Source organism: Enoplosus armatus, chromosome 21, assembly GCF_043641665.1.
Source record: "Enoplosus armatus isolate fEnoArm2 chromosome 21, fEnoArm2.hap1, whole genome shotgun sequence".
Taxonomy (NCBI): Eukaryota; Metazoa; Chordata; class Actinopteri; order Centrarchiformes; family Enoplosidae; genus Enoplosus; species Enoplosus armatus.
Genome location: NC_092200.1, coordinates 14,652,284 through 14,676,912, shown reverse-complemented (window position 1 = coordinate 14,676,912; position 24,629 = coordinate 14,652,284). Strand labels below are relative to the sequence as shown.

At 42.8% G+C, this 24,629-nt stretch overlaps 1 protein-coding gene across 2 annotated transcripts in view; it reads left to right on the top strand.

Annotated features, from left to right (window-relative positions):
- The first annotated feature begins 1,024 nt into the window (after positions 1–1,024).
- The window catches only part of ntng1a (netrin g1a), an 81,964-nt gene continuing 58,359 nt past the window's right edge, over positions 1,025–24,629 (top strand). For both annotated transcript variants that reach the window (XM_070928367.1, XM_070928366.1), the window contains exon 1: positions 1,025–1,273. In XM_070928367.1, coding sequence (XP_070784468.1) covers positions 1,025–1,273 — 249 coding nt within the window. The remainder of the gene's footprint in view (positions 1,274–24,629) is intronic.

Here is a 24,629-nt window from a genome sequence, read left to right as displayed (position 1 = left end):
TCAGCTCATTTATTTGGGTTTACAGCCCGAAACTTCACAGTTTTGGTTCACTCTCACCGCACCGATCAGCGTCATATTTCTCATCATAGAATAAGTACATGAATTTACAACATTAGGTGGAGCCCCTTACTGCACTACTCTCTATGTATGATTAAGACAGCGCCATCAGATCAAGTAAAGTTAGAAATCTAAATATCTTGATGACCATGATTGCATAAAAAATTATGTGTTTTTTTTTTTATCTTCATGTAAACTCTATCATTCCAGCTAATGCTGTGAGGGGTGTGTGAGGAGTGTGAGGGGATGGGGAGAGCTGTGACACTGTAGGCTTGATACCCTTGAGTGAGATGAGGGTTTGGTGTGAAAGCAGCAGGATCCAATTTACACTGATGGCCTCACTAACTGATTTTCTGTGTTTTGATGGACAACAAACACCAACATGGCACCCCTATCTAGCACCCCTCCAGGTCTCTGTTCACACATACACCTGTGACCCATGCCATGGCGCCAGCTAATGTTCTCTCACTGTCAAATTCCATTCCCATAAGGGAGGTATATTCACCCCCCTCTTCTGTTTCTCGTTTCTCTGCAGCGCCAGATCGCTTCGCAAGACGAGGACCATGATTGACAGCCAGGCAAGCTGAGGAGACCTGTCACTCATCTTCCTATCAGCGTGTCAGAGGGCTATCTCCTTCTTGCCTCCCCCTTCTTCCTCCTCCTTCTCCTCCACCATCCTCCTCCCTCCCTTGATCCTCTCCTCTTATCTTCTCAATGGTCTGGTAACCTCACCATCCCTCGTAGTTATCCACCACTCCAGAACTCCCCGAAAGAAATAGTAAAGAAAAACAACAAGACACTTCTAAACCGACGCCCGCTCCATCTGAGGGGAGTTTGGCATGCCTCCTCACTCCAGTTGAGTGAGTTGTAGTGAGTGGAAGTAGAAGAGGGATTCCTTGTGCGCACACCTTCAGAAGGAGATACAGCTCCCTGAGAAGGAGCTGAAGGAGCTGAGATAGGACCAGCCATGCGTTTCCATTTTGCGTTGACGCTGCAGGCACTGTGGACCGGTGTTTGCCAGGCGGCCATGCAGCACTACCCTGCAGCATGGGGCCACTACGATGTGTGCAAGTCACAAATTTACTCAGACGAAGGCTTAACCTGGGACTACATGGCCTGCCAGCCGGAGGCAGCAGACATGACCCAGTACCTGAAGGTTACTGTGGATCCCCCCAACATCACCTGTGGAGACCCTCCGGAGACATACTGTGCCCTGGTGAGTACTTGCAAAAGTGAAGAGAACCTCAGAATCCTCTATTTAAAAAAACAACTTGTACACCAAGTAAAGAAATACCAAGGCAGCTTTCTTATCTGTGTGTATCGTGTATCTACTCTATTCTGAACCTGCAGCCGTGACAGACACTTTCAAAGCCTGTGTGACTCAGATACGTAGCCATGGCTGAAGAAATAGAGGCTTGTGCCCATTGACGTCATGTTCTGCTGTTTAGAGAGCTGCTTCTTGGTGTGTACTGCAAATGCTGTCTGATGTGCTGTTGATGCTGCTTACTTGCAGAAAACACTGTATAATGTGACTTTACCAACGAAAACACACACGCACACACAATTGCCTCACCCCCACCCCACACACACATCAGAGTCACATAAAAATACATTTCCCTCAGTCGTTGTTATTTTTCAAAGTGAAAAGATGTCCCAGCACAGCTTTTCGGTTGTGTCAATGTGTGTCTTTTGGCAGAGTTGGGTGAGTAAGTGGCCTAAAAATTCAAACAATGTGAAATAGTACACAGGTGGTCTAAAAATACAACAGCATGAATGAGAAATTAAGTGGAGCGATATTTTAAGTGCCAACTGTTTTTCTCACGTTGTTGCACCTTTGCCCGTAATATACGTGTTCAATGCTTTGCTTTTCTTTACTCAAACACATGAACATAATAGTCAGTGTCCGCAATCGTTTTTGTTCCGTATGGTCATTTTTCACCCTTAAAATGTTTATTTGGAGAATCCAGTGACACAGCTTGCCTTGGAGACTGTTGCTTTCCGCTTCAGCATATTTGCCTTCCTGTGAGAAATGAATCTGTGTCCGTCTGTGTCTGATTTTCTGGTTAACAACATTTTTTTTAGCCATGCTAGCAAAGTGGCTGGCAATGTCAGTATGTCGGTCATTCTGTCTGTCCACCACTTTGGTACAGACTTAAATGCTGTCGGAAATTATAAATTAAAACTGTTGGATGGCTTGAAATGTTGTGCATACATGCAGTGTCCCCAGAGGATGAAGCCTTCTGACTTTGGTGATCCCTTGACTTTTCCTCTAGCTACCTTCATGAGGTTGACATTTGTGGTTTTCAGTGAAATGACTCGACAACTGTGTGATGGATTGCTTTGAAATTTGGTACAAACATTTATATCCCCCTCAGGATGAATTGTAACAACTTTGGTAATCCCTTAAATTATCCTCCAGCGCTATCATCATCATCACTTTGGTTGTGTTTAGTGCTAATGAGCAAATGCTAAACTAAGATGGTGAACATGGCAAACATTATACCTGCATGTTAGCAGACTGACAAGCACCTCTGTGCCTGAGTACAGCCTTGCACCAGTTAGCTAATTTTTTTATTTTGTGTAAAATCAAGATGACTCAAAAGCGATATTTTGTAGGATAAGAGGGATTTTATATTTAAACAGCACAATAAAAAGCAGTGATTGGTTGATTGGCTTACCCTTTGAAGTTCATGCGGTACTGTTGATTCTGCGAATTACATTGCAATCATGAAAATCACAAATTCCTGGTGGAGCTGAAAATAAAATGAGCAAAAGATGCATATTAGGTCAAGTATTTAATGAGCAAACCGCCCTCCTCCTTATTCCAGGGTCCTTTTCACTTTGAAACTCACAGCTGGTCGCCTCAGATTAACGCTAAATGATGAATCCATTTTGGGCCGTCGTGTGTTACCAAGTCATCAAAGATTCTCTCAGAACAAATGCACTCCTCAACGGCTTCAAGAGCTCTTTAGATAAATAGTGAGATGTTCCAGGAAAAGTAGTAACTTGAGGAGTATAAATAGACAGTCGCCATCAGCAGAAAGTCAGCTGAGAGGAGACACAGAGGAACAGAGAGGGATTAACAAAATACAGATGACAAAGACAGTGAGCGAATGATCAAGAGAGAAGCGAGAGGGAGCGAACATGGGGGAGAGACTCAGAGGACTATGTGCAAAGCATACGGTGACTGAAGAACTAATATCTCCGGCGTGGGGCGGGATGGAGGCTCTGAAATGTGAATAATTCAACATGTTTTGTAGCTAATGTGTTTTATTCATAGGACACATTATTCAGCCCGACATCTCTCAGGCACTTTTGAAAAATGCTGACTCCCGTGATCGGTCCAAGGTTGGTTGAAGGCAAAGGGGAATTTGGGTGGGGGTTGAAGGGGTAGGATGCCATTTCTTGGAGGTCATCATCAAAATGGGGTCACCCTCCGTTCTCCCTCTGGGCGGCCCTGTGACCCCCGATTGATCCGCATTTGAACCTGAAGCGTGCCTTGTGTTTGCTTTGCAGCGGCTGTGTTGTGGATAAAGTGGACGGATCCCGGGCCAGTAGCGGCCATCCGTGTCTGATGCTTCAGTGGAGCCGGTCTGTTTCTGGACACGCGGCTGAAACTGAGTTTATTATTATTGCCAGCCTTTTAACAGTCTGATGATCGCTTATTGAATTAGCGGGAGTTTGCGCCGCGCTGTCGCCCTCATGTCTCCGGCAGTCAATGTGATAGGAGTGCCTCAATTAAACAGGCAGCGGTTAGCTCCCACATAACCATTTCCTCTCTCTACTGTACTGCACTCATCACAAATCACACAAACATCAGTGAAATATGACCCTGCCGCTTACCATAGAGTCCAATTCTCTGCAGTTGGTTTATGTTTACCCTAGGCAGTAACGTGGCTCCAAATCAACATCGGAACACTTATCATTGATATTCCAGCTACTCTGGCTGCCAATACGCTGCTGCACTGCCAATAGTGGTTTATATCGTGAGTCAGATCATTGCAGATTTGGGGCAATTATCATTAGGCCACGTTATCGGAGAATTTCATCTCTCTGGTAATTGATTTTGCACTCATGGAGGCGGGTGTATTTTAAAGCCTTGCGTCTGCTTCCTGGAGTGCTGACGGTAACAGACACCAAAGCCCAACGAGAGGAGAGAGAGATGCAGCAGCTCCAGGGCATGGTGCTTATATGAGCGTGGTTATCTCAGGTTGCGGCCTTCACCCCACATACACACACACACACACACATATGTACGCTCATACACACATCACACTCCCCAGTAAAGGCTTTTTATTCTCCTTCTAGCCCAGTGACCTTTTCAATAGCAATAAGCTGGCATTCGCTGAACTCTGGCACACAAATCTGCCATCATATGAGAAGTCACTGTCCCCTCCAGTTAGACTCAGACTGGCCTTTAAAGGCCTGGACAGGTCGCAGAGCCTGGACCAGTTGATGATTGAGTTTGTGCAGGGTTCAGCAGCGCGTCTTCGACTTCATACAAAAACAGTGTATTACTGGAGAAGAAGCGATTCTCGTTAACAAACTTGTCCAAAAAGACTAATTGACAGCTCAGATTATGGAGTAATCTAAAAACCTCCAACTTTGAAAACATAAACAAGATACAAAATAGTGAATGCAAATAATGGTGTTACATTTAGAGAAGTCTGTGCTGGCTGGCACATGTAGATTCAAGTAGTTATGCTTTCTCGATGTCTGGCCGTGTATAGGACTCTCCAGGGAATTATCAGTGTTTCATCTACTCTTCGGCAGAGGTTTAAACTGAAGTAACATCCACTCAGTTACTCCGACACTCCAACACACAACTTGACAACCAGTACAACCTTGCATGCATTGGTTCTTCTTTGATGCACATGGCATTAAACATAGAAGAACCCCCCTTCTAGGTGTAACTCCATAATTTATGCTAGGCTTGAAAACCATGCTTGTGCGTGTGTGCGTGTGTGTGTGTGTGTTTGGATGTCCTTATGCATTCCTGTGCAAGTACTGTACGTCTCTGTTTGTGCCATCAATTTACAACCAGGAAATGCTGATGAATGCTGAAACCTGAGTCGTGGCAGGCCGGTGCATTTCATAGCCAATCAAATCCAAATGAGGAAACGAAGAGGATTATTGAAAAGGTGGTGCAGCATGTGCGCCCGATGAAAGTCATTAATGCCATGCCGTGATAAGAGAAGGTTGCTCACAAATACTGTGTGCACATGTTTAAATCCCTGAGTTTGTTGGGCATGGTTTTGCTCATATTGTATATTGTTTGCTGGATACTACCCGGTGTAGTATGGTTGATGGATGGTGCTATATACCGTGCAGTATACATGTTAGCAAAATAAAATACAGAGAAGTACTGCAGAAAGATAAGTCAAAGATGAAGTGACAGCAAAGACACACAGTCACAGCCCCGTGAAACTCCTGGTTCCCTATTTTAGGCACAACATTATCAGGCTTCCTTACATAGTTAATTAAATAGTTAATATAAAAACACTCAGAACACAAGCTTAAGTAGTGCAGTTTTATTTTGTTACACAAGGCTGTGAACTGTTTGAAATGTTAAAAATACTGTGGTGAAGACTAGACGTCAGGTGCATGTGGTGTTGCTGAACACCTGCTTGTGTAGTGACAGTGAAAACAGGTGTGCGTGTTAATAGTCCCTCAGCAGTGTCAGGTGAAGAAATGGTAGAACAATAGGTGACACTTACATTTGCCCTTGTGTGTGTTTATAGTTAAAGCTAATGCTGTTGAAGTATAGGTAAGGAAGTCTATATTTTTGTTGTTATTGTAGAGTTTTTGAATAATTGTACCTGTTCCAATTCAAGCACCATGCAGAGGCTTCTCTAGGCGTGTTATCTAATAAATGAAAGTGAGGGGTGCCACGGGCTCCCATGGATTTACATTGTGATATACAAATCTGACCTTTCCCTAAGCTGATCCTGATTAGAGGTTTCAGACAGACAAAGCGTTTTAACTCCCCCGCACCCCACACTCACACACTGTGCCGCCTCTCACCAGGCTCTACACTGACATTTCCTTGAGAAACGAGTGCGCTGTCAGCAGCAATATGTCTCATTTCATATTGTAACAGTCAGTGCAAGGGGTTAGAGGAGGACGAGAGTGAGAGGAAAGAGACGGCGGCTTTTTTTGCAGGGCTACAGTGTTGTCTGCGACATTCTGTCTCATAAACTTGTTTATATTGGCTCTCTTTTTTTGCGAGGGGGCGAGATTGCGAAAACAAGCACAAAGGCGGCTTTCCAGACTCAAGGAATGTAGGAGCAATTAGCCAGCATTGAAAAAAACAAATTACAAATTACTCACTCAATAGAACTGTTTAACATCAGAGGATTAAGTCAACTTGAGCCATTTAATGTGTCTTCTTTCATCTTTACCAGACCAAACCAAATCAAAGGTTTATTGAAATTCTTGACAGAGGTGCAGAATATGGACCAAAACAAGTTATTCTTGCAGCATGGTTCTTTGTTTGATTAGTGATAGTTATCTGGAGTGCCCAACAAGGCTGGAGTTCTTATTTCTGCACAATTCACCGACAGGCAGCATTTGAGACTTGACTGAATTTTGATCTCAATCTGTGCTCAAGGGAATTCTGTCTCTTTTTTATGTGATTTAATTAGTCTAATCAAGCCTAATACAACAAACAATTTCTATTGACACTGTACTTTCATCATTGTACTTGACGGATAACACTCTCCTTTATGGGTAGAGAACTTTTCATCATCTTAGGAGCCATAACCACTGATGCAAACACCAATGATATTGTACATCATGCTACAAGAACAGAGGCTCCCAAATCATCCTAAAAATACTGCCTTATCAATAAAACTCAGAGACTAAAATCAAGAAAAACAATCTTTATTATAACATGATGCACAGTGATTACAATAGCATCTAAGTGGTAATCCTTTAGCCAACTGAAGCAGCTTGATTTATAGCTGGTAACACTGAAACACTGACACAGCACAAACCAGAACCTTGTGTCTTATTGAAATAATAAGTTTAAGTACAAGTGGGTGGGGGGGTGAATGGATGGTGCGTAGTTGTAATCACTAGCTCTTACTCAGTCTGCTTTTTCGCCCTTGGGCCCCTCCCCCTGGTTCCCCTAATCTGAACCCAGCAGCATAACATACTTTCATTTTGTAGCTTGATACATTCAGCTGAAACACTACCAGTGCAGTGAAAATATTGTCTAACAGCACAGAACTGTCAGACTGTGTCTATCTGCCCAATGTGAAGGTTATACACACCGTGGTCACAGGAGGATCTCATCATATTCTCGCCGACCCATCCTGTGCCATAAACTTTGCATGAGCGTCGGGCACCGTCTGAATTTTTATCGTTTTCTCATTTCCTCCAACCACTCGGTCTTCCAGGTCTTCAAGCGCCAACACAAACACAGGTTTGTCAGCCAGCCCGGGCCAGGCTCAAGAGAAGTCCATTAAACAGGTGTTGGCAGAAAATCCCACACTTCCTGTTAAGGGCATGTTGTGGCACAGCCTTGCATAGGCCACAGAGTAAGACTGAGTGAGGAAACATCCAGCCATCCATATTCATCCATCACATTTTAGTTCTTAATGTTGAATGCATCTCGGGAGGGTACTTCTTTAATGGTTTCCTACAGTTCCTACCATGTCCTTTGAAAACGTATGTATGATAATCACTAGTGTGATCAGGTTTGTAGTTGGTGATGTGGATCATGTTTTTTGTCAACTTTGTGTCATTTATGATACTTATGGATTAATAGGGACAAAGTGACTTTAGTACAACATAAAATGGCTTCATTGCACTCTTGTCTTGGTGTGTATGTGTGTCCACTAACCACGGGATGAAACAGTGTTTATCTGCTCCTATGTAAACTGCGTGCATCTTTAGCATGTTCAGCTAACTAGCTTGCTAGCTAAGTAGTAAGCAATCATGAATCATCAGTTGGTGAGGATGCTGACTTTTTGCCAGGGACATGCAGATTTAGCCTCAGTCTTTTAGCATGCTATCATATCATATCAGTTTTTGTTTCAAAAACCTGTCAGCTGGAAACATTAAGAAGTCCGCCGGAGACAATGTTTTCAACCATAATTAGCTAGCTAGCTACAGCTGATGGAATTCAGCCTGCAAAATCGATGGCGTCCTGCTAGAAATTAAAAACCTGCTTTTGTCAGCCTCTGTGTCAAATCAAGGATCCATTGTACTAAACAAATTACCAAGAATTTTAAGTGGTAAATCTGCTAGCGTCATCATAATAAACTGAATATGTGCAAACAGAAAGTTGGACAGGTGTAGCAGCAGTAACTAAGAGGGGTGGGCTTTAGTGAAGTCAATTTTATGTGTGTTACAGTGAATGTTGCTTTTTTTTGCTGCCTTGTTCTCTATTTTCTATGCTATTATCTATTATGACTATTATCTGCTGTCATATGATATTTTATGGTTTGAGTATGAGTGGAAATGACAGAGTATTGTTTAAAAAAGTGCAAACAGGAGGAAATGTTTACTCCCAGGGAGAAAAGTTTGTAAAAGTGAAAAGTTGGTGTGCAACATCAGGTGTTGCTCTGTGATGCTGTGTTGTGTGAGTGTGTGACTCGTCTATCTGGGCTCCATCAAGGCGTTCAGTGTTGCCTCACCGTTTACGCTGCCATAACAAGATAACAGGGGGGCCTCCTTGACTCCAGCTTCCCACAGGGTTTTCTGTTGACTTTTTTTGTCAAAGTTTGGAGCAAAACATTTCCTTCTTTGCCATGAAGTATGCAGAGGAAAGTTTGGAGAAGCAGAGGAACGGAAAAAATCCCTATTCCCCTTATTTAGATGTAAGACTATGTTAGGCTGTGAAAGTGCCGCTTGAAAAAAAATATCCTCTTGCACGTAGAGAATGAAGTCAATAGGAGAATGGCTAATGTTTCATTTTGGGAAACAAAAACATTATATTTCACTCTCATTCAGCTTTGGTTTCCAGATACTGACATGATGAATTCCCAGAAAATTAGTATTGAATATAAGTCAAGGGAGGACTGATCTCTCATAGCTCAGATTTAGCCTCTGAATATCTTAAAGGCTCTTGCTATTGACTACAAGTCACCCAGAAATATCACATTGTCTCATTGTTTAATGCTCACTGCACTCACTGGATTTGAAGACCCGTGCATAATATGAACCAAGCATATGGGCCGTCACAGTCTCATTTCTGTGACACAGAGGTTTTTTTGTATTTTATTTGAAGAAGGCATTTTTTACCCCCTTTTCTCTTCTATTGCTATATGTGCTCTAAATCCCTCTTGCAGTAATGGGGGCTTTTGTTGTATTTCACAGTTCGTCACTCATGGAAAATTATGGTCTGGAACTCCCCCACCATCCCCCCTGTACTCCTTCCATCCCTGTGCATGAGGCTCAGAGAAGAGAATGAGATACAGTAGTGGGCTGCTGGAGAGAACCGTTGACTTTTAATTGCTCTTTGAACCTCGGGGGGGTTTCCCCCCAGAGCTCACTTGCTTGAACACTGATTTTCACAATATCCCCTTTCCTCTCTGGGATACGGGTAACAAATGGCAAGCTCTCACACACACACACACACACACACACACACACACACACACACACACACGCCAATACAGACAAGCTTACAGAGCGCAAAGCATGGCATACGGTGGCATTCATATTTAGAGGCACTCATGTTTTCATTTATTTGTGTTGGGGGCTTTTAATGTTAATTGCAGCAGATAAGTGGCAGTGTTCTGAATGGAGATATCCCAGTGATCCCATCCCTCATTCTTATCCATGGTGGGGGGGTCAGATGCTCCCACAGCCATGGCAGATGCTCTCCCTTTTCTACTCAGCATTTCAAAGCAGCACGGCCTCCCGTCCCTTATCAGCACAATAAATAAATACCTTTTTGTTTGAGTGACTGGTGTATGTGGCGTGCACATACGCGCGCGCGTGTGTGTGTGTGTGTGTACGTGTGTGTGTGTGTGTGTGTGCGCCTCTGTCTGTTTCTGTTTGTGTCTGTATCTACATACACACCACAGGCTTTCATGAATTCTGAACTGCAGCTCACACCTTACTGTTTTAGAAGACTGTTCACATCTATTTTAGGACGTAACCTACTGTATATGCTGTGCTAATGTGAACCGCTTTGATGTGGAAAAAGAGAATGTGCCAGTATGTGCCTTCAAAGTTTGAGTTCTTTTCACCTGATATGCTTTCAAATAAAAGTCACATGTAGGCTGCATGCCTTGGGATCTGTTTTGTATGACATATCCATATCACCCTGATTGGAAATGGGAAAATGCAATTGCAGCTTTTTGTATTTTAAACACATTGGAAATCACCAGATCTGTATCGGAAAGAAGGGAAACGTTAAGAAGTGTTGCACCTTAAGCTACAGAACAACACAGCCTTTGGAAGTGCAGGGTAAGAGATTTGAATGTGTGCGTAATTTCTTTACGTCAAAACAAGACCATTTGCAAACAAAAGTAGAGAGAACCTGCTGAGGAAGCATCAAATAATGAACGGTTTTAGAGGTAAAATGGTGTATGACCTGATGCTAAACACTATATTTCTTGTTATTGGCTCAAAGCTTTAATGAGAGCTTATTTTACTCGGATGAGTAAAGGGAAATGATTTAAGTGGAAGCCACTTTCACAGAGGTTTAATGTTTTTCTTGCCTGTTTGGTCTCACTATCATTCCTCTCCTCTCAGACAGCTTTTAGGCCCATTCTGTCGTCCTCCTTGTTTAGGGGGAAATGTGAGGCTTCACGCTTCACCCTGACAGGCTTCGAAAAAAAGACTCCTGGACTACCTTGACTGACAGCTCCCAAACCCTGAGATCTGTTGTGTCTGGCCCACGCCAAGCATAGAGCAAACTCTGAATCAATAGCAACGCTATCAGTGATGGAAATTGAATGCTGAATCTGAACACTGAGTACCCCTCATGAACTGTATATAAGAACATTTTTCCACCGCTCATCTCAGGTATTTTTCTCCCTGGCAGACATGAGTGCAGCCGCAGCTAAGAGAAAGTGTAAAGTTTGTTGGGACGTGCACCTTTTTTGGAGCATCAAAAATAGAACTCGGGGAGATGAGAGGCCACAGATGGAATTGTCTTCAAAGTACAGAGTCGGCAGTCTTTTAAAGAGATATTACACTCTCGGTGAACATTTTCATTTTCCTGTGCGCTCAGCTTGATCTGACACTGAGAAGTAATTTGACATTTGCTGCCAAGTACCATTTTGCATGACTACTCATTGATAGCTGCAAAACAGGCTGGATTACTAGTTCAAAAATACAGCAGACAACAAAACAAGTAAAATGAAGTGACATTTCTGCTTGAAACTCACATATCAAACCCATGCAGGGATATACATTCCAAAAGTTACAGAAATATAAGAACTCTCACTGAGATTTTTAGCCATTTGAACTTTTGGGAGAGCACTAAAATGGCTCCTCTGTGCACTGTCCTACACATGGCTGAGTTGCTTTGTAAGCTAACATCTGCCCAGCAGAGGGAACCGGAGCAGTCGGTGCACTAGACGAAGGCCTGGAAAATGTGCTTGCTTAATTAAAGAAGGAGAATAACCAGTGCAGCTATTTACACCTAATTCTGACATAAATCTGTGGTTATTGCACTGGCGAGACTGTCCTCTCCCCAATTTAGGAAGCACCCGAGAGCTTTTCCTTAATAAGCAATCTTCCTGATTAAGCCAAGACAGGAGTTAGTCTCTTTTTCTATGGGAGGGAAAAGAACAAGAGAGGCTGAATTTAACTAGAGGGGAGGTAGTTAGCAAAGTGCTGTCATGGATATTGAGATGGTTAGCATTTTATTAACCCGAGTCAGGACAGAAAGAGTAATTGGTAAATTGGGTATAGACGTGCAGTGTCTGCAGGACTTTGGCCTAAGGGTGCTGGGATATAGACACTTGGCATTTCAACCTCTCCATCTCCCAAGACATCCACTCAGGCAAAACTGTCTGCCTCAGTCCATTGCTCCCCTAATTAGCAAGTTGTTTTATTTCCTGTGGCTGCTAAACCAGTTTCTGTCATTTTCTTTTCCAGGCCTTCCTCTCTGGAATGAGAGGACGTGCAATGAAAACATCTCCCGCAAGGTGCCAGGCACTTGTCAGAGAAGCGTCATGTGACAAGGGTGCAAACGGTAATCTGTTCATTATGTTTGCAAGGACAGCTAGCGATTGAGAGGCTTGGCGTGGAAATGCATTTTACATCCCCTCTGTCTGCACATCAGAGGCTCTAAATGAAATGATTTAGTTAGGAGGTGCCAGGCATTAGCTGTTACTCTGGGACACACATTGTTGTCACGTTGAAGGCTCTCTTTCAACGACATTCAGCGTGGCTTCAGACTATTCCCTCACCGTAAACATGAGGGCGATACGCCAAGCTGCAGACACTGTGGCAGGGAGCGTTGGCGTTTGATATGAGTCTGCTAACCCGTCCTCGCCTGAATTCCCTTGGATCTCATCAAGGGCTTTCTTCTACTTGTATTATTAGCTGGCTTGCTGTCTTGCCATCACCCTTACTGCTTCAGAGAATATGACAGAAACACTGAGAAGCAGACAATTACACATCAGTTGTTGTTGTTGTACATGTATATGAATACCTGATTTTTATATGGGTGATAGATTTATCTTTGACCTGCCCTTTAGACTGTGATGTCTATTGTACTCTTTTAATGCTGTGTATGGTGAGGTGTCTTGAGTTTACCTCCAATTATTATTCGCTTGCCAGGTTAGTCAATGGGAATGTGTCAGTGTCGTCTTTTATCAACCTTCTCAGCTAAAGGACACTAGCATATATTTTATTAAACGAAAAGTTTGACCTTCTGGGAAATACGCTTCTTTTTCTTGGCGAGAATTGAATGAGTAGTTTGATACCACTATCATGTCTGTACACCAAATATGAGGCTACTGCCAGCAGCTTGTTAGCTTAGCTGAGCATAAAGACTAGAAACAGTGGGATACAGCTGGCCTGGCTCTGTAACAAAAGGTACAAACCGCACCTCTAAAGCTCAGTGATTAACACGTTCTATCTTGTTGTTAATCCGTATAAAATACAGAAAAAGAACAAGTTGTGGTTTTACGGGAGATAGGAAGATACACTATATTGCCAAAAGTATTGGCTCACCTGCCTTGACTCGCATATGAACTTAAGTGACATCCCATTCTTAATCCATAGGGTTTAATATGACGTTGGTCCACCCTTTGCAGCTATAACAGCTTCAACTCTTCCGGGAAGGCTTTCCACAAGGTTTAGGAGTGTGTTTATGGGAATTTTTGACCATTCTTCCAGAAGCGCATTAGTGAGGTCACACACTGATGTTGGACGAGAAGGCCTGGCTCTCAGTCTCCGCTCTAATTCATCCCAAAGGTGTTCTATCGGGTTGAGGTCAGGACTGTGCAGGCCAGTCAAGTTCATCCACACCAAACTCTCTTATCCATGTCTTTATGGACCTTGCTTTGTGCACTGGTGCACAGTCATGTTGGAACAGGAAGGGGCCATCCCCAAACTGTTCCCACAAAGTTGGGAGCATGGAATTGTCCAAAATCTCTTGGTACGCTGAAGCATTCAGAGTTCCTTTCACTGGAACTAAGGGGCCAAGCCCAGCTCCTGAAAAACAACCCCACACCATAATCCCTCCTCCACCAAACTTTACACTTGGCACAATGCAGTCAGACAAGTACCGTTCTCCTGGCAACCGCCAAACCCAGACTCGTCCATCAGATCGCCAGATGGTGAAGCGCAATTCGTCACTCCAGAGAACGCGCCGCCACTGCTCTAGAGTCCAGTGGCGGCGTGCTTTACACCACTGCATCCGACGCTTTGCATTGCACTTGGTGATGTACGGCTTGGATGCAGCTGCTCGGCCATGGAAACCCATTCCATGAAGCTCTCTACGCACTGTTCTTGAGCTAATCTGAAGGCCACATGAAGTTTGGAGGTCTGTAGCGATTGACTCTGCAGAAAGTTGGCGACCTCTGCGCACTATGCGCCTCAGCATCCGCTGACCCCGCTCCATCATTTTACGTGGCCTACCACTTCGTGGCTGAGTTGCTGTCGTTCCCAATCGCTTCCACTTTCTTATAATACCACTGACAGTTGACTGTGGAATATTTAGGAGCGAGGAAATTTCACGACTGGACTTGATGCACAGGTGGCATCCTATCACAGTCCCACGCTGGAATTCACTGAGCTCCTGAGAGCGACCCATTCTTTCACAAATGTTTGTAGAAACAGTCTGCATGCCTTGGTGCATGATTTTATACACCTGTGGCCATGGAAATGATTGGAACACCTGATTTCAATTATTTGGATGGGTGAGTGAATACTTTTGGCAATATAGTGTATGTGCTGGACTATTTCTCTACTGGTTGTTCATATTAGCAGACAGATGTGAGTGGTATGTGGTAAGTGTCAGCAAGAAAGGGAATAAGTGTATTTTCTAAAATGTCCTTTAAAAAAAATATATTTTGACACATGAGACATAAATAAAGTGAAAATACATTTTTTAGGCTGCAGCAGCAGCTCTCTGATGAAACGACATGATGTAGAATTCACTTGTCAGCTATGTATAGACATTAATACATGACAGCATGTTTCTTTAGCCATCACCACCTGTTCTATGATTTACAGCTACAACAGAACCTTTGTCACAGCAGACATTTTCACTTGTCAAAGCTGGAAAAGCACAGGTGGAATTAACAACATTAATGATGGTCGCATTCCCTTTAGGAGGGCTGTGGTATTGTAAATGCTCACTCACTGACATGGCTTAGGGGGACACTTAATGGAATGGAGCCACCGTTAATGTTATTATTTACACCTGTGCTTTTCTCTGCTTTGACAAGCCAAAATGTCTGCCGCGAAAAAGGTCTACGATGATACACCACAGCTGTGTTAGTCATGCAAGATCATTGTTTGGTGAAGTCTAATCAGCAGCTCAAACACGAAATGCAGTCCTTTTGATTCACACATGACATAACTGGGGTCACTGAATCGCAACACATTTTGGCTTTAAAAAAAAGTGCAAGTGCAGATTGGCTGTCGGTAATTCTGCACTCATTTTCAATTTCGCTCTGCAACGACTGAGCAATTTGTTTTAGTCCCAGCTGAATAAAATACGTCCTGCTAATAATCCTAATTAGCTCGCCTAATGTACCCCCCCCCCCTCCTCTAAATACTTCCTCTGGGGTGCAATTGAGGTTGGAACCCATTCAGCCCTCTCAGCTGCCTGTCTGACTGATGGCAAGACTTTTTAGCCACTGTGGAAGGGGAAACCGCTGTTGTTACTGTTGGAGACCAAACACAATAACAGCTTTTTTTTTTCCTTCATGGAAGGTCAACAGAGCATCAGAACACTAGACATCATTTTACCACACTGCCTCTAGCTTTTATACCTGGTATCATTTTCAACTAGTATAGCCAAGTTTAGGACCAAACAGTTGATACATTATTACCTTTTTAAAAATGCATAAACAGCTGTGAATATTAAGGAGACTAAACATGTCCATAAATTTGCTAAACAACATGTAGTATCTTTATATTTAACCATGCTAGCGGTGTGGTTCTGGCAATCTCTGTCTGTCTGTCCACCATTTTGTCCACCAATTGTGAGATGGATTGTCATGAGATTTGGTGCAGACCTTCATGTTCCCCCTCAGGATGAATTGTGATTATTCTCTCTTTTCATTTTGCACCATCATCAGACCAATATTTCAGTTGGTTCAATTCTTTGGTTTATGACCACATACCTGCAAAACTATTGACATTCCCACCAGCCTCAGCTGCACTTTGTGTTTACTGCCAATTGGCTAATGTTAGCATTTCAACATGCTAATATAAGATGATAAACATCATACCTTCTTAACAGCAGCATGTCAGCATTGCTATTGTGAGCATATCAGCGAGGGCGTTGGTTTTGGTTTTAGAAGTAGGGACGACACAATGAAGTGAAAAAATGCTTCATGTATGGAGAGAAGAGTTTTACCCTTTCATTTTAAACCCTCATTTATTTTTCCAGCTATTCTCAAGCTCCTCCTTCCTTCCATCTCGGCTGCCACCATCACCAGAATTTTTGAATGATTTAAAAAGTTGTCTTTGTTCACCATGATGCAGATTATGAGTTATTATAGATGAGTTAAAGAGGAAACACAACCAGATTTAGATCAGATGACAAAACCCGGAGAAAACGACCATATTTCTAGCTTTTGCCCTGGTGTTAATGATATAACGGAGCAAAACCTGGCTCGAGCCCCTGATTCATTGCTACTGACTCTTTTGAACTGCGGAAGTGCTTTTGGGGAATAGATCATAAGAGCCAACGTGTGTCTATATGTGTGTTGGTGTGTGTGACTGTGTCTTGCTGTGTATCCGGGTGCCATGTGGCACTGAGCGACTCAGCTTTGCTCTGCCAAGAGATAAGAACACAGGGTAAGCCGCTCGCTGCGCCAGCCTACTGGATTTCACCTCTGAATCGTCTTTGTTGGAAGTTGTAGGGCTGCTCTATTTCTGAAGTGACAATTCTTGCAGAGCGCCATATTGACTTTATACGCTGTACATGCTCAATGTGAGAACCTATTTGAAATAGAATATCAATGGCAAAGCGCTTGAGAGAGAAGGAAAAAAGAAGCTAAATCCAGAGAGCTGAAAACTGCAAAGTTGTGAAAGCATTGTTCATGGAGGACAGTTTCACATGGTGATTAGTATGTAATAGGTAGGTGTAATTGTTTATGTAAATTATGTAAGTTCTATAATCTTAAGAACTATATTATTATAACTCCACACAGATTATGTGAGAGATGCTGTTTAATGTACTGTGTTATTGCAGATCAGTGCATAGTGAAATAAAGCTCCTGAAGTAAAGGTGTTAGACTGTTGTGCTGACTGGATGCATGCCCTGCAGAAGAATTCTGCCTGCCAGTGAAATGTTGGCAGCAGTCAGCAAACAGGTCTGCAACAAGAGGGCAGTGCCTGCTGGGAAGTGTAGGCGGAGGCTGGCATATGGCTGACGGTGCTCACAGGCTTTTGTCTCACCAGTGCTTACCCTTGTTAGGCTGCCTTTTTAGCTTGTTTCAAGTGTGCAGAACTGAGATAATTCAATCCCATAGCAGTAATTCAGTGTCTTTTTATATTATTGGACAAAAGGGTCAGTGATCACACAATGTCATGCCAGTGGTTTCTCTAGCAATGTCGCCACAGATTTATTTGTACTGATCGTCGATTTAAACATTGCCCCCCCCCCTCACTTTTGACGGTGCAGGTTGATTTTCTTACTGAAGTCTCTCAGTTACTTTCCTGCCATAAGATCTGAGTTGTTGATATGGTGTTACTTACTTGAGTCGCCTTCAGTTATCACCATGTGCTCATACAATGAGCAGCCGCAAGGGCTTTGCAACCTTTTTTTATGCACTTGAGTGCCAACATACAGGCTGCCCTATACCTTGTTGGAAAAGGTTGTTGGGGCTGTATGAAGCCTGAAAGGAATACCTGCAGACACGACTTAGGGCTGAAGAAAAGGTACTGCCGACTTTGTTTGATTGACTTTTGTCGATTTAAAATGTTTTAGTTACATTTAATGTTCTCCTAAAAAGACACTAAATGAACATCAGTTAAAGACAAGACAGTAAGACAAACAGAGTGCTCTTTCAATACAGCTAAAAGGTATATATCTGTTTTAATCTATTGTTGCTATGCCTGTGTTGTCTTGGTAACATGCATATTAGGGGTGAGCTAACTAATTAGAAAACCCACCTGTTCTGTCAGACCTTGTGTTTCTTTCAGAGACAGCTGCTGCCTGACCTCTGTGGATCAGGATCTGTGATTGAAGAAACACATTGTGAGACCACAAACAAATAGGGTTCTCACTCTTAGGTTCACAGCTCATTATCCGATTGCTTCAACTCCCTTGCTACGGTCCTGTTTAAAACTTACTGAGGCTATGACATTTCAAATTCTTCACAATTAACAACTCATTTGAAAAGTTTTTGGGAAGCTCAGGCATCCGTGAGTTGAGAGCAGGTTGTGACACTGCAACTTCCCATTGGAAGCATGAAGGACTTTTTAGAACAAGATTCACAATATTCTTCTCATGATATCCATGTTACCCTTGCACTTTAATGTGTCAAGCTTAAAGCATTTATCTTATCATAGGAGGCCCACTGCGATGGCTGCTCCCTGAAGCTATTACAGTAGATGTGAAAATGAAAACTACACTGAGCCAATGTTTGCCTTTGTTATATCATTGCATATGGTGTAGTTCTTCTTATTACCCTTTTTTTTGGAGGGGGGGGGGGGCGTTATAAGTTATACCTCATGAATATTCAGCACAGAAACTTTTAAATAAAGGTCTTCTAGAAATATCATATATGTTTGAGTGACAGCCACTAAACATCCCCCTCCTCCCAAACCTTGTCTTTTCAAATCCCTTCTGGACACCGCCTGGCTGCCTCCAGCATAACAATTTAAATCCCACCTGGTAATACCTCTTGTCACACTGGCAGCTGTCATCAAGTCAGCCGTGTTCACTGTTTAGTTTGCTTTTCAAATTAGCAAGTGGATATTCTCACAATGGTCTTTGTTTTTCCTCTTCTGAAAAGGGAAAAATACACCCTCAGGGAATGCAACCAGGCATAGAGCAAGTTTTGTTCATGTTGCTGAGAACTGACAGGCAGCTTGATTTGTCATTTGCTGCAGTTTGCTGCCGCAATTATTGAAGTTCTGAGTGTTTCAATTTGGATTTGTCTGGTAGATACTCATGGCACTTTTATCGTGCATTTTGTACACTGTACACACTACGATATCTTATTTTATCCATTTAATTAGACTATAAAGCTTTCAATGTCGTTCTGAAACACAACCCAGTGAGTTGTTGACAAGACAGTGCTGGGCAAGTCCAGTCAGCACAAAGTTCTCAGAGACAAAACTTTATGGATTGCTGCTTTGGAGACAACTTCATGAAACATCTACATCTGAAACCAGAATTCAATTTAAAGGCAAAAAGGGTGAAAAGTCTTAAATCTCCATCTTAAAAAAACCCTAAGTATTTGGAATAAAGTTGTCAACCAAGGGTACAAGGGGTTATATCAGTGTCTATTCAGCATCGCACTACTCGCAGGGAAGAATCATACCTCAGCTGCATATAAAATTACAACACAATCATTACATTGAATTACACCAGCATTATGGCAATGATTTAGGCTCATTGTCGGCCATAAAACACAGCGTAAGTGGAGCCTGTGGAGTAATCAGCTGATGTTCTGAAAGCAACAAACAATAATATTTAATCGGCTGACAAGAGCTGGAGGGCTGAGGCGTAATCACTCGCCTCTCCGATTACCCCCAACCAGGACGGCAGTATTTGAGTCGTAACATAACCTGTGACTTTAGTCGTTCATTTGCACAGAGGTGCGAGTAAAGGCTAACAGTATGTACGGTTTGTCACCCTGTCTGGTGTTGCTTCAATACATGAGCCAAAGCTGAGCATTTGGAAGTGATGTTGGCTTATATGAAGCAGGCTGATGTGAGGAGCAGACCAACCTGAATTATTGAGATCCAGCCTGGCTGCGGATCACACCCTCCCTCCTCCCTTGGTAGAGAGATCCTGCTGTGAGGAGATTCAGGTTGAGGTAAACGCACCTGGATTTCTCAGTTTCTGTCCATCTCTCTCTTTCACTGCATCTCTTCTTTTGTTGCTGGTGTTCAGAGTTTCCATAAAACGCTATTAAATTCTTTTGATTTGTTTACATGGTTTGCTTTTATTCAAATATAGCCTTTACACAAGGAGTTTTGTTTTAGGCAGAGAATAGCAGTGCTTTGACTGCACTTGTATATCCAGATATCCACATGCATATGTAAATAAAAGCTGCCATGTACAGTACACAAGCACGATCTCACATCTACAGCAGGAGCATGCGCAATATCACACAACTCTGAAGTTCCCCTCTTGGCCTCTTCCTTGCTCTTTCCCATCTATTATCTGTCTCTTTTCCTACACATCTAAATTCCTCCTGAGCTCAAGCTCACAACCTTTTGTTACCCAACTGAACAACACACCACCTCTCGCTGGAGAGCTAAGCCTTCAGAATCCAATCAGATCGTCTCTTCGACCCGTTTCAGCACTACAAGCCAGACTAAAAGAGAAACTAAGACAGTCGGATGTGCTGAAGAAGGTGCTAATTATCTTTTGTAATTTGGTAGAAATTCTACTGTATTGTATGTGATTGTTATGGTATATTTGGATACTGTAGATATAAACCATACATATTTAGAATTATATTACCTGTATAGGTTTCTGGACATAATTAGGCCACAAAGGCTAATGATTAGAGAGCAGGATTTGTACTTGAGGTTCAGCTGCCTGGATCAGCTTGGAAAATGTGGAGGTAGATGAATAACACTTTCCCCTCCCTCACAGTTACCATTGTAGGTGTGCTGACCGCATTTGTTCCAGTGCAGCTACATTGGTACATAAAGCTTTATGCCGCTGATATAACACTCTACAAATACATGCCTCTGCTCGATTGCAATTTCCAATTATGTTAAATTTCCACACAGCAGCACAGGTTGTTTTCAGGGGTTTATTGATATTTAGGAGGTTTATTAATTCAGGTAGATTGACTGCCATATTCCCATTAAGAAGTTAAAACTGGGAGGAGGTTTGGCAGGGCTGTTCTGTCTCACTGCCAACAGACTCTCTCCAAGGGTTTCAGTCTGGAACTGGAGGCAGACACACACACACACACACACACACACACATACACTCACAGTGTGGAGCCAGTGAAACGAGACTGCTTTCACTGTGTGTGTCTGCGCAAGTAGCCTCATGTGCTCAGGCATAATTTTTGTGGATTAGAGTAATATTACAACCCAACATTTTTAGTGAATTGTCAATGAATGTCAATTTAGCTATTTTGCATCATAAATGCTATTTGCTAGAGGACAAGAATGATTCAATAGTCCATTGGCCGACTATTTCAGTCGGAATTCTGTTCCCTTTCCGCTATCTGCATGTTCCTGTTTTGCAAGGGCACCATCGCTGCATCCTGGGCTTAGCGCCGTCCAAGACGATTGTGATTGGTTTAAAGAAATACAAACAGTTAGAGTTAAAGTTGGAATTACACAGTTCCTCATACACAAGATCAACTTTCTTTACCAGCTCGTCAGTGCATCATTGAATTCTACAACTGAAGCTAAAACATTGGCCTCACCAAAATTTTAATTACACGTGATCAGCATACACACACTACAGCAAATGTACACGCACACACCACCACACAGATATTTTACAAATCCAGGCAGTGGTCTGATAATGCCACAGAGATTAGATCTATAAGGAAGGCTGAATTACAGCCAGCCCTCATTTCTGCCGATACAGTTGAGTCAGAGGAAAGGTGGACGTTTGATACTCAGCAGTGATGTGCATTAACTTTTTTCCACTGCGGCTTCAGTGACACCTTATTTACGTTGAAATGAATCGCCAGTTTGAGTGGTATTGACATTGTCGATCCCTGTTGCCTCATAAAAAGCTGCTGGTATTTGCTTTCTGTTCCAATAATGTGTCTTGTTTGTAGATGGTGTTTTAGTGTTTTACTCCAAACATACAAAAGTCCTGTTTAACCAAACAGTGAACTGTGTTTACTCTTTGTATGCATCATTTAAACCCAGAATTTTTCCCTTCGGCATCCAGCGCTCGCCTTTCCCCTCCCTTTTCTTTGCCACCACTTCCCTGCTAGTGCATTGTCCCCTTGCCAGTATCAAAACTAGGCCAGCTGGGGGGCGCCCCGGTAGCTCACCTGGTAGAGCGGGTACCATTAAGGAAGAGTCCTTACCGCAGCGGCTCGATTCCAGCCCAAGCCCTTTGCTGCATGTCATCCCTTCTCTCTCTCTCGCCTTCCCTGTCTCTTGCTCCAGCTGTCACTATCCAATAAAGGCAAAATGCCCGAAAAATAATAAATAATATAAAAAAACAGAAACTAGGCCACCTGAACAGGGTAGGCACAGAGCGGTTTGCCGGTGTAGTTGAAAGGAGAGATAAAAGCTGAAGTCAAATAGGCGGTGGCGAGGCAGAGCGTCGTTGCCGATTTCCCAAGTTGTATCCGAGAGCTGTTGTGGCGTTCGCTTCCTGCCATGTTTAGCGCGGTGACAGAGCATTTGTATCACCTCCGCCCATGGCTTCCACAACTCTGTCACGTCAGATGAAATCTACTTTCAGAGAGGAGAAGGAAAGGAAAGGAAGAGGTGGTAGAGGGGAGACAGGGAGAGGCACGTACAGGAGTTAGAGAGAGATCTTTTTTGCTTAGCGAGTAGAGGTTTGAGACATTTGTTGGGGCTGGAAGCAGGTGCTGCACCCTAGTTTCACTATGCATTGTTATTGTTATATTGTCGTCAGTCACAGGCATAAAAGTCCAGTCAGGGGTGGTACAGAATAGCTGAACAGGAAGCCAGGAAAGGTGAGAATGAACAGAGAAAGCACCTTGAGAGGTGAAACAGTGATCTTGGGAATTAAACAACCATGGTGTTTATGTATACTGTCCTGAATGAAAACCAGCAGACTAGTATCCTTAATGCTACATGGTTGAAAACAAGTAGGAAAGACCAGGGGTCTCATTTATCAAAGCATGCATAAACAACTTGTGAATGTGAACAAAAAAGTTGGCATTTATCAAGCATGTGCACGCACAACTTCAAGAGATGAACAGTGATAAATCTCACCTGTTCTATGTCCACCTGCTCGTGCACGTACAGACTTATTTACATGCAGAAACACCCCCAAAATGCCATATATGGTCATGGTATGGTCTACAGCTGAGAACCCTGGATCAAAAGAAATAGAGGCATTAATGTTATAAATTCACTCTGAGGGCAGCGATGACCTTGTTTTCCAAGAAGAAACTGTCTTCTTTATTTTTCGTGCTTTCATGGTTGACAGTAGCATTGGGGTTTGTGTGTCTGAAATTTAAGAACCAGGGTTTTGTTGCTGTGCATTGTCAGGAGTGGTTCTACATGAACGCACATTCTCAAGCACAAGAAGAAACTGATAAATCAGATTCTGTGCGTAGAAATAATTGCACACATGATTGATAAATGAGCCCCCAGGTGCCTCTGCTTAAGATACTGTGCTCTGGCTTTCATTCAATAGCATTTGATTTCACTAATTAATGACTCCCTCCGTGCTTGTTCTTACTACTTCATGGCTGAATTACATGTGTGTACGTGGCTCTTGGTGCCACGTTGTTCATGTGGGAGTCTCATGTCTACAGATCACCAAATGTGGCAACCATAAAGGACGGTATTTATAATTAAATCCAACAGATTCCCCAGCATCCTCCGTAATGAGCAAACCTTCCTTAAAATTTGAAATCTCACTGCGGTTGCACAAATTCCGCTTTGATTGCACATATCTGTGTAGGAGTTTATAAATAGTCAAGCACCAAAATAGGACATGGGAACCTGCAGTCAGCACTGTTCTCTTTCATTTTATAAACCCACTCTACAAAAACCTCCCTTTAACACCTCAACAAACAAGGAAAGGAAGATCCAGGGGATATTACTTTATTATTTGTCCTAGTTCATACTGTACACTGTAAGAAGACAATTTTGCATGAGGATGAAGTTGACTGATGTTGCACAGGTGTTATTTTTACCTCATGATCCCATACTGAAGCCGGGCTCTGTGCGCATCTTGACAGTAAACTGTCTGAAGTTAGGGACCGTCCTGAAATTGTATGCAAAATGGCTCAAATCTGTCTTTTTTATTTCATACACTTCAGACCTACTTTATTTCATGGACCTCTTCCCATTGCATGTGCAATCTGCTTTGTTCAGATGAATGAAAAAATGATGATGAGTGGTTTTACGTTGTTATTGTCCTATGAGTGTAAACAAAGTGGTTCTTCTCCCTCTAGTCCAAGACCATTTGCAGATATTCCTTTATTCCAGCTATTTTTAAGCCTATCTGTTGCCTACTTAATGAGCACAGCCTGTGTGCAGCGATCACAAGATCAACCACTGCATCTAATCCCTCTTTAAAGTGGGTTGCAGCCTGAAACCGGTGTGCTTCTGCTGTGTTTGGTGCCAGAAATGTACACAAGAAATTTTACAAGCCACCTCCCCCTCTCTCACACAAACATGCACACACATTGCTCTGTGTGGTCTCATTAGTTTGAATCTCTTGGTTTAATTAATCACTAACAGAGTGCTTAATTCATCTATAATTTCAGCAGAGTAGAGTTGATTAGTGTAGTATTTCCCTCTGGCCCTGTTAAAGTTTTTGATTTCCTTTTCTGTGTTTTTTTTTTAACCCCCCCCCCTTCACTTTTCTCTCATCTTTTATAATGGAGGCTCATCAAGAGCTCAGAGACAATCAGCTGGCGGAGCACCCTTGACTCCCTTTCAAGGATCGTGATTATGATGGCGGCGGATGCTTGAAGTTATTGTCGTGGAATCAAGTGGATCCGCTTGTGTTTCATTGTTGCTGGCTGTGCGCTATGAGAGTCTTCCTTTTAGTTTTTTATTTTCTGGATTGCTGCCTTATTTTTATCCTGACAGGTGATGAA